Below are 13649 nucleotides of genomic sequence, written 5' to 3' on the forward strand. Positions count from 1 at the left end.
GAGAAATATGTAGATACGTATGCGTTCGGAATATTTTTCTCTGGGACTGATTTTTCCGAGGAAAAGTACGTCCTTTCGCCCATTGCATTCACATATATTAAGTCCACCGAAAAGTTCTGTCCGATAATGTCATCTCAACATCCAAAGATTAGTCATTCTACAGAAATGGAGTCCACAAATTACCATCACGCTGGGAAGAGATCATTGGTAACGATGGAAATTATATTGTTCACTGAGAAAAATGTATTATTTTCTTTTAACCTAACACATATATTCACGGTTCATCTTAAAGTTGAACAGATCTCTTATATCTTCGAAATCAGGTTACATTGGAGAAGGCAGTATGGGAAACAGGGTAGAGACAGCGTGGTTTTGAGAGACAATATATTAACCCTTTCGTGACAAAATGATTTTTCTTAAGAATTTGTTAATCTACCCCTTCAATTCTACCCCTTCGTTCCTATACCAAAATACACTCTGTCAATTTGTCTCCGTTCATCGAACAATCAGTTTACGTGTCTAGCGTAAAAATTTGCATGGTACAGGTTCGCAAAGGCTCGAGTCTCTTTGACGACTGCGCCGTTTACAAGGGAACGACGATCGTGTTTCCAAAGAGGTGCTCTAACTTGGTAATGAAAATTCGAAATCACGAGCTGCACGCGCACACCGACGGCTCTGCATAATTAAAAGACTGCTGGACCAAGGAAGCTATTAGTAAATTAACAATTACGTCTGTCCAATTAGTTCAGCTCGTTATTTCACCTTCTCAGTCGGGGAACTTTGCGTCCGGGGGATCCTCGAGCGAGCCCGGAATAATCTTTAAAAGCGTCCTGCTTCGAGTTAGCCTGTTTACCGAGACGGTTTCAAAACAGACGACTGGTAAAAAAAAAAAGGAAAAAAGCCTATCGTTAATTCCTCGAAAGCTCGTATTTATTGTAAAATTACGCAGATTATTACGCTCCTCTTCGGATCGCCTCTTTCCACCCATGAACGAGAAGACAAAAGGAAAGAAGGAATTTTATCAAATATTTTTCTGAAATTTCATTTTCATCCGAGAGGCACTTTAATCGAACACCACCGACACATTTCCAGGCCCCATTATATAAGACACTTTGGTGCAGCAAAAGCGCTGGTTCAGCGAACGAGGTTGATGTTAATGAAACGTTAACAGGGTAGACCGCTTGTTTATCGTTCGCCTGGAAAGAAAACGAGGATAACCGTGTAAATAATAGCCGAGGCTGTTGTCAAATATAACCAGTACTCGTGGAGGCGTGTGCTCTAACCTGGCAGTTGCTCGCAATTTAAATTAAAAGTCCGCGAAGACCGCGACGCGCCACGCGCAGAAACTTAATTTCCCCTCGTTTAAGGCTGAATTTTTCCCTATTTTTTTCTCCACTCGCTAGCTCGATTTAAGGGACCGACCACCATAATCGCCTCTTTCTCTAAACGCTACCTCCTCTCACGCGAAGCTCTCTCTTCTCCGTGCTGTATCGCAACTCCCTACCATTATACCCGTTAACCGCGATCCACAAGCTGGCCGAATGAAACGCGTCTCTCGGCGACCATTAACCGAATTTCATCTCGTGACCGTTTAATTGCGCGTCTTTCGAATAGACTCGCGACCCAGTTGTGCGCTACCGGCGCTTCGCGTCCATTTTCCAAAGCGCAGTACCGCTACGTGTTAATAAAGCAACTGAAATAAAAAAAAAAAAGAAATAGATTTCACCTACCTGTGCGCGTGTATATATACACACGCGCAATTTCACAGTCGAACCTTCCGGTTCGATGAATTTCGTACCGTTTCCTCCCCGAAAATTTCCCTCCCTCTACGTGTGTACACGTGGGAAAAAAAGTGAAACGATTCCGGGCAAAAGCGATTTCCGATCGTCGAATTTACCCGTGTACAGAGGTGAAACGATACACGCTTTAGAACAAGCCAGGCGGCAACTACTAACGATCCTGTCCTTTCTCTTACACCTGAGTTAGCTCCTTCTCTGTCTAACTCTCGGCTGACGTGCCTGCTTCCCTGACGTATCTATGACGCATAATAAATAGACGCAGCCTAGAGGTTGCGGCAGGCTGAAGGGAGATCGTGACGCTCGGCTGGCATGCAAAGCATCGGCAAAACCGCAGGAATCTCGTTAGCGTATGCAAATCCAGGGTGGCGGTACTAACTATCCCATCGTGCTCCGCGCGCAATCCCCACCTAATGTACACTGTATGCCCCGAAGCTTAGAAATCACGCGGCCGGAGAAGAATTCTAACGACAGGCTAATGGGAACCGGCTAACTTTCATCGGTCTCTCCCTCGCTCCGGTCGTTGAAAATCGACATAGGCGACAGAGGTTCGATGTTGATCGATCAACGATTGCCAGCGGGATGGTGTGTTCCACGACTTTTCGCAATTTTCGTTCGCGGGGGTGACTCGAGGCGATCGAATGTCGGTTAAAGGGGAGTTTCGCGAAAATACTCTTTAGGTTCTCCGATGGAAGAGGAAAATTATCAGTCGCCTCTCTTTTTCTTTTTTCTTGAGAGGGAGGATTTTGCGGAGGATGTAGCCTCGATGGAGACAGTTTTGGTTTCTTTTTTACAATTCTACGAAACGAGCAGGTTTCTTTGATAGAAGATGATTACCTTTTCCTGGAGTTCTACGGGAAGCAAACTGCTTTGACAGAGAAGGAGTGCCTTTTTGTAATTCTACGAGAAGCAAGCTTCCTCGATGGAACATCGTTGCTTCTCTTGTTTCGATATTCTCTGTGTGGGAGGGAGTTTGAACTTTTTTGATTTTCCGAAGGAAATTAGATTTTGATGAATTAGTTGGGTTTTTTGTGGGAAATTTTTGATTCTATTAAGATCGATTGTGTGTTAGAATTTATCGGCGGTAGTTGGTGGAATTCTAAGGGGGATGTTATTTAGTTCCAATCAATATCTGCGTTCTAAAGCATGGAATCTAGTAGCAGTGGAAGCAATCAGGGCCCAATCACTTGTTCGAACATTTCTGTCTAAATTCCCTGACTTTGTATCTTAACCGGTTAGGACAGAAGTGTTCAGTTCCGGAGTCAGTTCGTAACTCTGTCCAACAAACCGACTCGAGAGCAAATCTCTTTAATCAATGTAACAAAACTTCATTTGGGAACATTCGTTTAGAAAGTTTCGTTATTTGTAAGCTTATTTACTGTTCTTCAGCGATCTGTATTCGGCAATATTTACCTGTTAATGGTAAAACAGCAAGAAAGGAAGAAAATCCTCGTTTCGTAGAGCGTTCTTTGCAAAATACTTTGAATTCCTTTGAAATTTAACTGAACGCACATACTTTCGAAAAATTCGAGAAAAATCGAGTTTGTGGGTTATCTGTAAGTTATTCCAAGGGGCGCAGGAAGAAGGCCATAAAAAAGAAAATGGGGACGCAAATCAGACTATTTTGCGAGGGTTCTCGACAGCGCACGAGGTCCACAAGTGTGGCAGCTGTTTGTAACGAGAAAAATCCAAAAGTGGCGCGAGTGTGTGGAAAGTGAAAAAAGGAAGAACATATAGAGTGTATATGACAAAAAAAAGTATGTTACGATAATTACCATATTCGTCTTTCTATCTGCTAAAAGATAGGCAAAAACTATTATAGGGATCCATTCAGAAAACTAAAGGTGACCTGGATAACTTAGAAAAGTTAGTAAGCCCTTTTAACCCACTCGAGGCCGGCGACTTTTCGAAAGCCGGCCCGCAGGAGCGAAAATTTTGTTTGTCTTTACATTGAAAATTGAGAACAGGAAAGATGTTTGGGAAGTGAAAAATTAACATCGTAGACATTTTTCGTACGAATCACCATGCGTGTCTACACTCACTTTGTGGTCCTAGCTTGAAACCAACGCAGATTTCAATACCTACAGAACTATAGCTTGTACTTCGTTTAAAAATGATTAGCTTCGTGATTAGTACTTCAGTAGTAACATAATATGAATCCATGATCGTTACACACACGGTGTGTCATTGGTCTTTTCGCCTAGGGACGACATTACACACGAGGTGTGTGTATTGAAACAAAAAAGATTTCGTATTGGTCCAGTAGTAATGGAAATAATTAAGGCGACCAAGTTGCCTTGTCCACCCTGTATATAGAGAAAGGGGAGTGTTATCGAGACGATCAGTGTCCTGTAAAGAAGAATATTGCAGAGAGCGTTGCATGAGTTTTTGCATTTTGCAAGTTGCGTGAAATTATCGCTGCACTCCCTCGTCGTATTTCGTCAATTGTCATTGTCACAGACCGTTACACTCATAAACTGCAAAAAATTCAACAAATTTTTCAAACTGCCGCACTGTATGTCACCCCTTAACGTTCAGCCACGTGAAAAAACAGATCTCTCGAAAACGTAACCGGCTCGAAGAGAGATATTGCCGGCCAATGGAATTGCGGGCGTGGCGTTCAAAGGTTGAATCCATTACCGTTGTTTGCTCCTGTTCTTGTTTCTATCGCTCACCCACCAACAATTCTCCTTCGTCTCTTCAATTACCTCCCCAAACTCCTTCTCTCGAAAGAGGAAATAGTTTCGCCTGTGATACTCGATCGGGCTGAATCGACGAAGAGAGAAGGAAAGAGAGAAACGAAAGAAAACCGAGGCTCGCCATTGTATCGTTCAGACCACGGCCAGTCAAATGGTTACCAACCTTCTTCTTTCTTTCCACCGGTCGGAAAAAGGGGGAAGAAAATTTCAAGTTTCAACGGCCATCGAAGTTACCGAACGAACGAACGGCAGGGCTAATGGCGAGGAAAGTACGCGGCAACTTTCAGAAACGTACAAATCGCCTGGAGAGTACCTTTCGCCACGGGGATAAAGCTTCTCCAGACGAAAGTAGAATAATTAATTTCCCTCGTAACATTCAATGGAGAAGAGTGGGGGGAGGAAAGGGAGATATTTAATTGAATTCCCGCGATCAAGAAGCAAGAGGATAGAAATCATGATTCTCCCTCCCGATCTCCCTCTGATTTCCCCTCTCAAACGTTGAAATTCAAACCGAAACACGGACTTGATTCGTGCACGTTTGTTCCGACATTGGCCGGTTCGCGGATCGCGAAAAAAAAAAAGAAGAGAAAAAGGAACGAACGTACCCGGTGGGCGCGGTGAATTGGCTTGATTGTGTTCCGGGGAAATTCGCGTATCGCGTGGTTCTCGATAGGTCATTAATACGACACGCTGGGGCGGCGGCATTCGCGAAACGCTGCGCCAAACGAGGCCATTTTCGCGCAAAAATAGCGCGCGTTGCCCTGGGCGTCGCGACGTTTCGCGGATGGAAAATACGTTACCGGAGGAACAAAGGGAGAGGGAAAAATAGAGAGAGAGAAAGAGAGGTGCTGTGTGTTTCGGAACGTCGAACGATAGCCTCGAAACGCGGTCAAACGTAGCGCCTACACTCTGTGCTCTCTCCCTCGAATCAGAAAAGAGGGAGCACGTCGTGCGCGAAATCGGTCCACGGACATGCTTTATTCGTGTAACCGTGCCCACCCTAGGGCAATCTGCCTTGGTAAAAGTGTTTTAATTGAAATCTTCGGATCCGTACTCCTCTCTACCTCACTCTCACTCTTCCTCTCTTTCTCACACTCCTCTTCCTTTCTCTCACACTCTGAATCTCTCTCACTTTCTCACTCACTCTCCCTCTCTCTCTCTCTCTCGCTCTTTCACTCTCGCTGGGAACGGCGATCCACGGTTAATGGAAAAAAGCATCGCGACGACCGAAATATGACGGGCAACTGATATGCGGCAGGGGGAAAAAGCAAGACAGCTCGGTTCGTTTCCCGGCTGTTTTACATGGAAATAACGCGGCATCGTGCTAAAGCGTTGCTCCGCTGGTTGGAGTATCTCGAAACCGGGGAGGTGGGCTAGGGAGACGCACAGCCTGGGCACAAACGGTCGATTGTAATCGTTTGACACACTTTATTGTCGGGCTGGCAGATGGAAGACGAAGAAAGCGTTTTGTAGGCCAACGAGTCAACAGTCCACGTTTCACTCCACGAGCACTGGATCGTTGGTACGAAGAGAAATTCGTCTCTGTCGTTTTTTATTAACCCGTTCACGATCAGATTCTTCGTTTCATATTCGCCGTCCAAACGGGCACGAATTTCTTTTTCCCGTGTAAATTCATATTCCGCGGATGGGGGATACTGTAACGTGTTTTCTGGATTTTTAGCGGTGCGCTAGCTACGCTTTACCGAAACAGAGGCGGAAGGTGGAATGTAATACGAATCGTTCGAGTACTAAAATTTATTAAAAAATAATAATTACGACGATAAGAAGAACGAAATAAGACTCGAAACTAACGAAAAGAAGACACTTTGTGGAAGAAAGAAGATCACTGAACGCTGGTCGCTCGAAGATTGAAGAAATGGATAAGGTGCCGGCTTAACCCTTGCCTTACGAGTCAGACTCGCAGCTCTTAATTAATTCGAAATACGTTAGCTTTTCTTATCTAATACAGTACTGAAACGGTAAATAGCTCACACTTAGATGCATAGTCAGCCAAAAAAATCATAAAGCAAGGGATTAAAGGTCGTGGATGGGGAAAGGATAATAAATCCATTCATAAATATCAACGCCCAGAGTAAAAGCTGTGGTTGTTCCTGCGACAGTCCAAGATTTGCACAAATTGGACAGTAGCACGAAATCACCGTTAAACCTACAATAACGTTTTCCGAAAAAGTTCCAGCGCAAAATCACCTTAAGATCACCAACGAAATCGTACGTGACGGTCGCGGGTTCCATAATTAAAAGCGTTCGGATCGAAGCGGGCGCGATTAACCGGTGGCAAACACCGATTTCCGTGGCGAGGCACGATCGGTTAAAAGCGATGTGGCCATTTTCGCGCAAAAATGGCACGTACTTTCCCCCCAGAGGAGAGCTGTGCGGCTCCGTGATGGAAAACGCGTTACGATGGAGTGGCACGCAAACCTGGAATGGATCGTATGGGGAAGAGTTCCACTGCATTAACCACTGGCAACCTATCACCGCGGAACCATTCGCTCGACAAACAAGTCTCTCTCCTCTTCCATCACCCTCTTCTCCTACCCTACCCATCCTCCTCCTCCCTTTTTCCCTCCTTCCAGCCATCTACGAAGGTCTGTCTTCCAAACACTCCAGCTTCACCGTAGTTTCTCTCCACCGTTCAGCCAAGAATCCTTCAGGAATCGAACGTGCACGCGGGCGCAGAAAATAGAGGAAATAGAAGGTGTACAAAAGTAAAGGAAAACACACACAGAGTTCTCGGAGAGGCGATGGAAAGCGAAGGTTTTCGATTTCTCGCAGTTAGCTGATCGAATCGTGAACCGGCCAAACACAAAGAGAGAGAGACGCTCTATCTCCGGTCAGAACGAGGGAACGTAAATTTCCGTCGCGAGGATTTAACGAGCAACAGCGGCGTCCAGATTTCGCTAAAGCGCAAGATGATGGGAGAGAGAGATTCGCAGAGTGGAGTAATTGAAAGGCTGCGGCTGGGTGGCGTCGCGACGTCATTAGATGCCACGACGGAGTGTCTTAAACGTTTCAGTTCGCGGAACGTTCGTTAAGCTGTTCCTATCCAGCGAAGAAGTACGAGAGAAGAAGGTTCGGCTGGTTGGGTAGAGATGGAAAGAGGGGTTGCTTAAAATCGTTTAAACGGTATAATGGATATTACGCGGAGCGAGAACGTTGCCCTCGCCGTTCTCACCCTCCCTTACCTGCGTCGACCCTTACCGCCGTGAAAAAGAGACGATTATGTAGCAACGCGGACAGAATTAAACGGGCAATCTTGAATATCCGTTCAAACGTCGCGCCGCGACGATTTAATAAAACGATCCTCTCCGCTCGTGTTCCACGGAGGTTGTCCCGTACAACCGTGGAAGAAAACGGTGTTCCACATCGGTTCTGCCCATTTTTCTACCTCTTTCATTTCCTCTATCCCTCCCACCCACCTTCTTTCTTCCTTACGGTACACGACATACGCTAGCATCGTCTCTGTACTACATGTACCGAAGGTAAACGCTAAGCAAACAAAGACTCACCGCCCAACCGCAATTCCGCAATTCCTTGAGCCATTTCATACTCGTTCCTCACAAAGCACTGGTACATGCCGCGATCCTCTCGTGCAACCGACATCACGGAAATATGCTCCCTGGAAACCGCCCTTATGCGAGCGCCAGTCCTCAATGGCTGACCGTCCTTCAGCCAGTACAGCGCCGCCTGCGGAAATCCACTTGCGCTGCACGTCTGAAAAGCAGTTTAGAGAAAAGGGACCGATGAGAACACCATGGCCTTCGTACGGTGTTGCACGCCGTGGGACGAATATGCCCACGAATTCAACGCGCTATCCTTTAACCTATGTATATCTACCGTAGGTAGTCCTTCCTTTCCTTCTCTCCCTTCGAAAACAAGATTGCCATCCGGGCAAAGACACGCGCGCGTCTCTGTTGCAAGAGAAGAAGAGGTCGAACTTAAAGCGCCACGCTGCGCCACGAAACCGGCTCTTCCGCCTTTTCGCCGTGGCCCTCGTAAAAATCGGATTACTGCGGAACGTGGATCGTGGCAAATGGCTCGGATGCCAGGGAAGAATTTACCGCCGGATGAACCCCTCTCTCCTCGTGCAGATTGTGATCTAGTTGCTTTATGTCGAGCACTTTTCTGTTTTTTTTTTTTTCGGGCTTCTTCGACGATCAGGGAAGCTCGGGAGTAATGACTATTTTATGCAATGTTTCTTTCTTGGGTTTTTTTTTTTGAACAGCGGTGAATTGAAGTGGGTTGTAAATCATCTTTTTCGACGATGACGAAAGCGCCGGAGTAATGACTATTTTATGCAATGTTGAAGTCTTCGTTTGGCTTTTTTTTTAGAGTGGTGAATTGAGGTAAGCAGCAAATCATTGTTTTCGACGGCGACAGAAGCTCGAATGTAACGATTGTTGTTCTTTTTAAAGTGATGTATCGAGGTAAGTAGTAAATTATTCTTTTCGACGACGACAGAAGCTCGAGTGCGATAATTTTGGTTTTTTTCAAAGTGGTGAATTGAGGTAGGTAGTGAATTATTTTTTTAAACGATGACAGAAGCTCGAATGTAACAATTATTGTTTTTTTTGAAAGTGGTGAATTGAGCGAAGTAGTAAATTATTTTTTTCGACGACGACAGAAGCTCGAGTGTGATAATTCTAATTTTTTTTCAAAGTGGTGAATTAAGGTAGGTATTGAATTATTTTTTTAAACGATGACAGAAGCTCGACTGTAACGATTATTGTTTTTTTGAAAGTGGTGTATTGAGCGAAGTCGTAAATTATTCTTTTCGACGACGACAGAAGCTCGAGTGCGATAATTTTGGCTTTTTTCAAAGTGGTGAATTAAGGTAGGTATTGAATTATTTTTTTAAACGATGACAGAAGCTCGACTGTAACGATTATTGTTTTTTTGGAAGTGATGTATTGAGGTAAGTAGTAAATTATTCTTTTCGACGACGACAGAAGCTCGCGTGCGATAATTTTGGCTTTTTTCAAAGTGGTGAATTAAGGTAGGTATTGAATTATTTTTTTAAACGATGACAGAAGCTCGACTGTAACGATTATTGTTTTTTTGGAAGTGATGTATTGAGGTAAGTAGTAAATTATTCTTTTCGACGACGACAGAAGCTCGCGTGCGATAATTTTGGCTTTTTTCAAAGTGGTGAATTAAGGTAGGTATTGAATTATTTTTTTAAACGATGACAGAAGCTCGACTGTAACGATTATTGTTTTTTTGGAAGTGATGTATTGAGGTAAGTAGTAAATTATTCTTTTCGACGACGACAGAAGCTCGCGTGCGATAATTTTGGCTTTTTTCAAAGTGGTGAATTAAGGTAGGTATTGAATTATTTTTTTAAACGATGACAGAAGCTCGACTGTAACGATTATTGTTTTTTTGGAAGTGATGTATTGAGGTAAGTAGTAAATTATTCTTTTCGACGACGACAGAAGCTCGCGTGCGATAATTTTGGCTTTTTTCAAAGTGGTGAATTAAGGTAGGTATTGAATTATTTTTTTAAACGATGACAGAAGCTCGACTGTAACGATTATTGTTTTTTTGGAAGTGATGTATTGAGGTAAGTAGTAAATTATTCTTTTCGACGACGACAGAAGCTCGCGTGCGATAATTTTGGCTTTTTTCAAAGTGGTGAATTAAGGTAGGTATTGAATTATTTTTTTAAACGATGACAGAAGCTCGACTGTAACGATTATTGTTTTTTTGGAAGTGATGTATTGAGGTAAGTAGTAAATTATTCTTTTCGACGACGACAGAAGCTCGCGTGCGATAATTTTGGCTTTTTTCAAAGTGGTGAATTAAGGTAGGTATTGAATTATTTTTTTAAACGATGACAGAAGCTCGACTGTAACGATTATTGTTTTTTTGGAAGTGATGTATTGAGGTAAGTAGTAAATTATTCTTTTCGACGACGACAGAAGCTCGCGTGCGATAATTTTGGCTTTTTTCAAAGTGGTGAATTAAGGTAGGTATTGAATTATTTTTTTAAACGATGACAGAAGCTCGACTGTAACGATTATTGTTTTTTTGGAAGTGATGTATTGAGGTAAGTAGTAAATTATTCTTTTCGACGACGACAGAAGCTCGCGTGCGATAATTTTGGCTTTTTTCAAAGTGGTGAATTAAGGTAGGTATTGAATTATTTTTTTAAACGATGACAGAAGCTCGACTGTAACGATTATTGTTTTTTTGGAAGTGATGTATTGAGGTAAGTAGTAAATTATTCTTTTCGACGACGACAGAAGCTCGCGTGCGATAATTTTGGCTTTTTTCAAAGTGGTGAATTAAGGTAGGTATTGAATTATTTTTTTAAACGATGACAGAAGCTCGACTGTAACGATTATTGTTTTTTTGGAAGTGATGTATTGAGGTAAGTAGTAAATTATTCTTTTCGACGACGACAGAAGCTCGCGTGCGATAATTTTGGCTTTTTTCAAAGTGGTGAATTAAGGTAGGTATTGAATTATTTTTTTAAACGATGACAGAAGCTCGACTGTAACGATTATTGTTTTTTTGGAAGTGATGTATTGAGGTAAGTAGTAAATTATTCTTTTCGACGACGACAGAAGCTCGCGTGCGATAATTTTGGCTTTTTTCAAAGTGGTGAATTAAGGTAGGTATTGAATTATTTTTTTAAACGATGACAGAAGCTCGACTGTAACGATTATTGTTTTTTTGGAAGTGATGTATTGAGGTAAGTAGTAAATTATTCTTTTCGACGACGACAGAAGCTCGCGTGCGATAATTTTGGCTTTTTTCAAAGTGGTGAATTAAGGTAGGTATTGAATTATTTTTTTAAACGATGACAGAAGCTCGACTGTAACGATTATTGTTTTTTTGGAAGTGATGTATTGAGGTAAGTAGTAAATTATTTTTTTCGACGACGACAGAAGCTCGAGTGTAATAATTTTGGTTTTTTTCAAAGTGGTGAATTGAGGTAGGTAGTGAATTATTTTTTTAAACGATGACAGAAGCTCGACTGTAACGATTATTGTTTCTTCAAAGTGGTGAATTGAGGTAGGTAGTGGATTATTGTTGAAGCTCGAATGTAACGATTATCTTTCTTTCGAAAGTGGAGAATTGAAAGCAGCAAATCATTGTTTTCGACGACGACAGAAGCTCGACTGTAACGATTATTGTTTTTTTGAAAGTGGTGTATTGAGCGAAGTAGTAAATTATTCTTTTCGACGACGACAGAAGCTCGAGTGTGATAATTTTAATTTTTTTTCAAAGATGACAGAAGCTCGAATGTAACGATTGTTGTTCTTTTTAAAGTGATGTATCGAGGTAAGTAGTAAATTATTTTTTTCGACGACGACAGAAGCTCGAGTGTAATAATTTTGGTTTCTTTCAGAGTGGTGAATTGAGGTAAGCAGCAAATCATTGTTTTCGACGACGACAGAAGCTCGAATGTAATGATTGTTGTTCTTTTTAAAGTGATGTATCGAGGTAAGTAGTAAATTATTTTTTTCGACGACGACAGAAGTTCGAGTGCGATAATTTTGTTTTTTTTCAAAGTGGTGAATTGGGGTAGGTAGTGAATTATTTTTTTAAACGATGACAGAAGCTCGACTGTAACGATTATTGTTTCTTCAAGGTGGTGAATTAAGGTAAGTAGTGGATTATTGTTGAAGCTCGAATGTAACGATTATCTTTCTTTCGAAAGTGGAGAATTGAAATAAGTAGTGAAGTATGCACAGAGAAGAGAAAAATAAGGATGTGTCTCGTTCCGGTTAGTTAGCTCAGCTCTGAGCCGCGTTCGATTACCAAACGGTGTATAAATCGCGGAGATAGAGAGAAAGGAAAGGATGAAAATCGTGAATTACCAAATCAGCGGCTTTCCCAAGATCGACGGTCTGAATCGACGGTTGAACGTGCACGCTCAATGGCGCAGACACCGTTAACCTCACTTCCATGGACTCGTTGCCCTCGGAATTACTGGCGGTGCACATGTACGAACCAGCGTCGCTCTCCTGAACACCTTGTATGATCAACGAACCGTCTCGTACCACGTAATGCCCGGACGTGTCCTCGATTGGTTCCTCCCTCTGGTTCCTGTTGTAATACCACCTACGACAGAACAGACAAACGAGGAGAAAAAAAGAAGAAGAAGGTACCGCGGTGAATTTTTATAAAATGTCGACGGTTTGGTGTCTGGGCTACATCGAAATCGTAAAAAAGGGGGAAGCAACGAAGAGTTTCGTCACGGATCATAAAGAGGCGGTGTTACGAGGCTACGGCACAATCGGAAATTCTATTTTAGATCCCGTCGATAACCCGTCCACTGGACCAACGTAAATTTTCGAATATACTTTCTTGGATGGTAGTTCGTGAAACGTAAGTGAAAGTATGAGATAGAATCGTGTTACAATTTTGAAGGTACACGCGAATGTAATTTGGTAATGTGAGAGTATTTTTTTTTTTTTTTTATTTTATTGCTTTATCATTAGGCGGTTTTCGAGCGCAAGCTCATTTCCGCCTTTTACTACTTCGAGAAAGTATTATTATAATACTTTATATTTACTAAAGGTTAGGTATAATACTTTTGTTCATAATTTTTGTATAATTAATTACGATAAATTTATTTATTTCCTCGAGTGTAGTATTGCAAAAAGGAAGTTATTTTATTTCAGGTCTCTTTGCCGTGCAGGATTAGAATCCTGACGTTGCCCGTCCCTGCCCCGTGGAGGCGGACCTGTTTATCTACTTTAATTTGAATTTCTTATTATTGTTTTCTTCCAAAGAAGTCTAATACTGTTCTTTTATTCCTTTTTCTAAAGTTTCTTTCTTTATTTTTAGATGCTGCGAGCAAACATCCGTTATACTTAGAAGCACGTATGGCAATGTGAGAGTAGGGGGGAAGGGTTTGTTAACGGTTTGAAATATTGAAAGTTGGAGTTTTAAAGTTTGCGAGGATTAGTCTTACGATATTGATCACCGCCCTAGATTGTGCATCGGTGGAGATGAAAGGCGTTTAACACGCAAAAGTCTCGTTTTGTTGGTGAAAGGGAAAGTCTAGTGCTGTACACTTTTAGCGAAATCGAGAGATTTACAAATTAAAAATGTTTTTAACGTTTGGAATCTTGAGAATTTAAATATTTGAAAACTTGACGATTTTAATGTTTGGAAATTT

At 42.2% G+C, this 13649-nt stretch overlaps 1 protein-coding gene across 1 annotated transcript in view; it reads right to left on the reverse strand.

The window, feature by feature from the left end:
* The window catches only part of LOC108572696 (Down syndrome cell adhesion molecule-like protein Dscam2), a 143867-nt gene that overhangs the window by 86499 nt on the left and 43719 nt on the right, over positions 1 to 13649 (reverse strand). The window contains exons 5-6 of the mRNA XM_017934968.1: positions 12343 to 12586; positions 8023 to 8227 (exon numbers count right to left, since the gene is read on the reverse strand). Coding sequence (XP_017790457.1) covers positions 8023 to 8227; positions 12343 to 12586 — 449 coding nt within the window. The remainder of the gene's footprint in view (positions 1 to 8022; positions 8228 to 12342; positions 12587 to 13649) is intronic.

The sequence above is a fragment of the Habropoda laboriosa genome, unplaced genomic scaffold (assembly GCF_001263275.1).
Source record: "Habropoda laboriosa isolate 0110345459 unplaced genomic scaffold, ASM126327v1 scaffold22, whole genome shotgun sequence".
In the NCBI taxonomy this organism is placed as follows: domain Eukaryota; kingdom Metazoa; phylum Arthropoda; class Insecta; order Hymenoptera; family Apidae; genus Habropoda; species Habropoda laboriosa.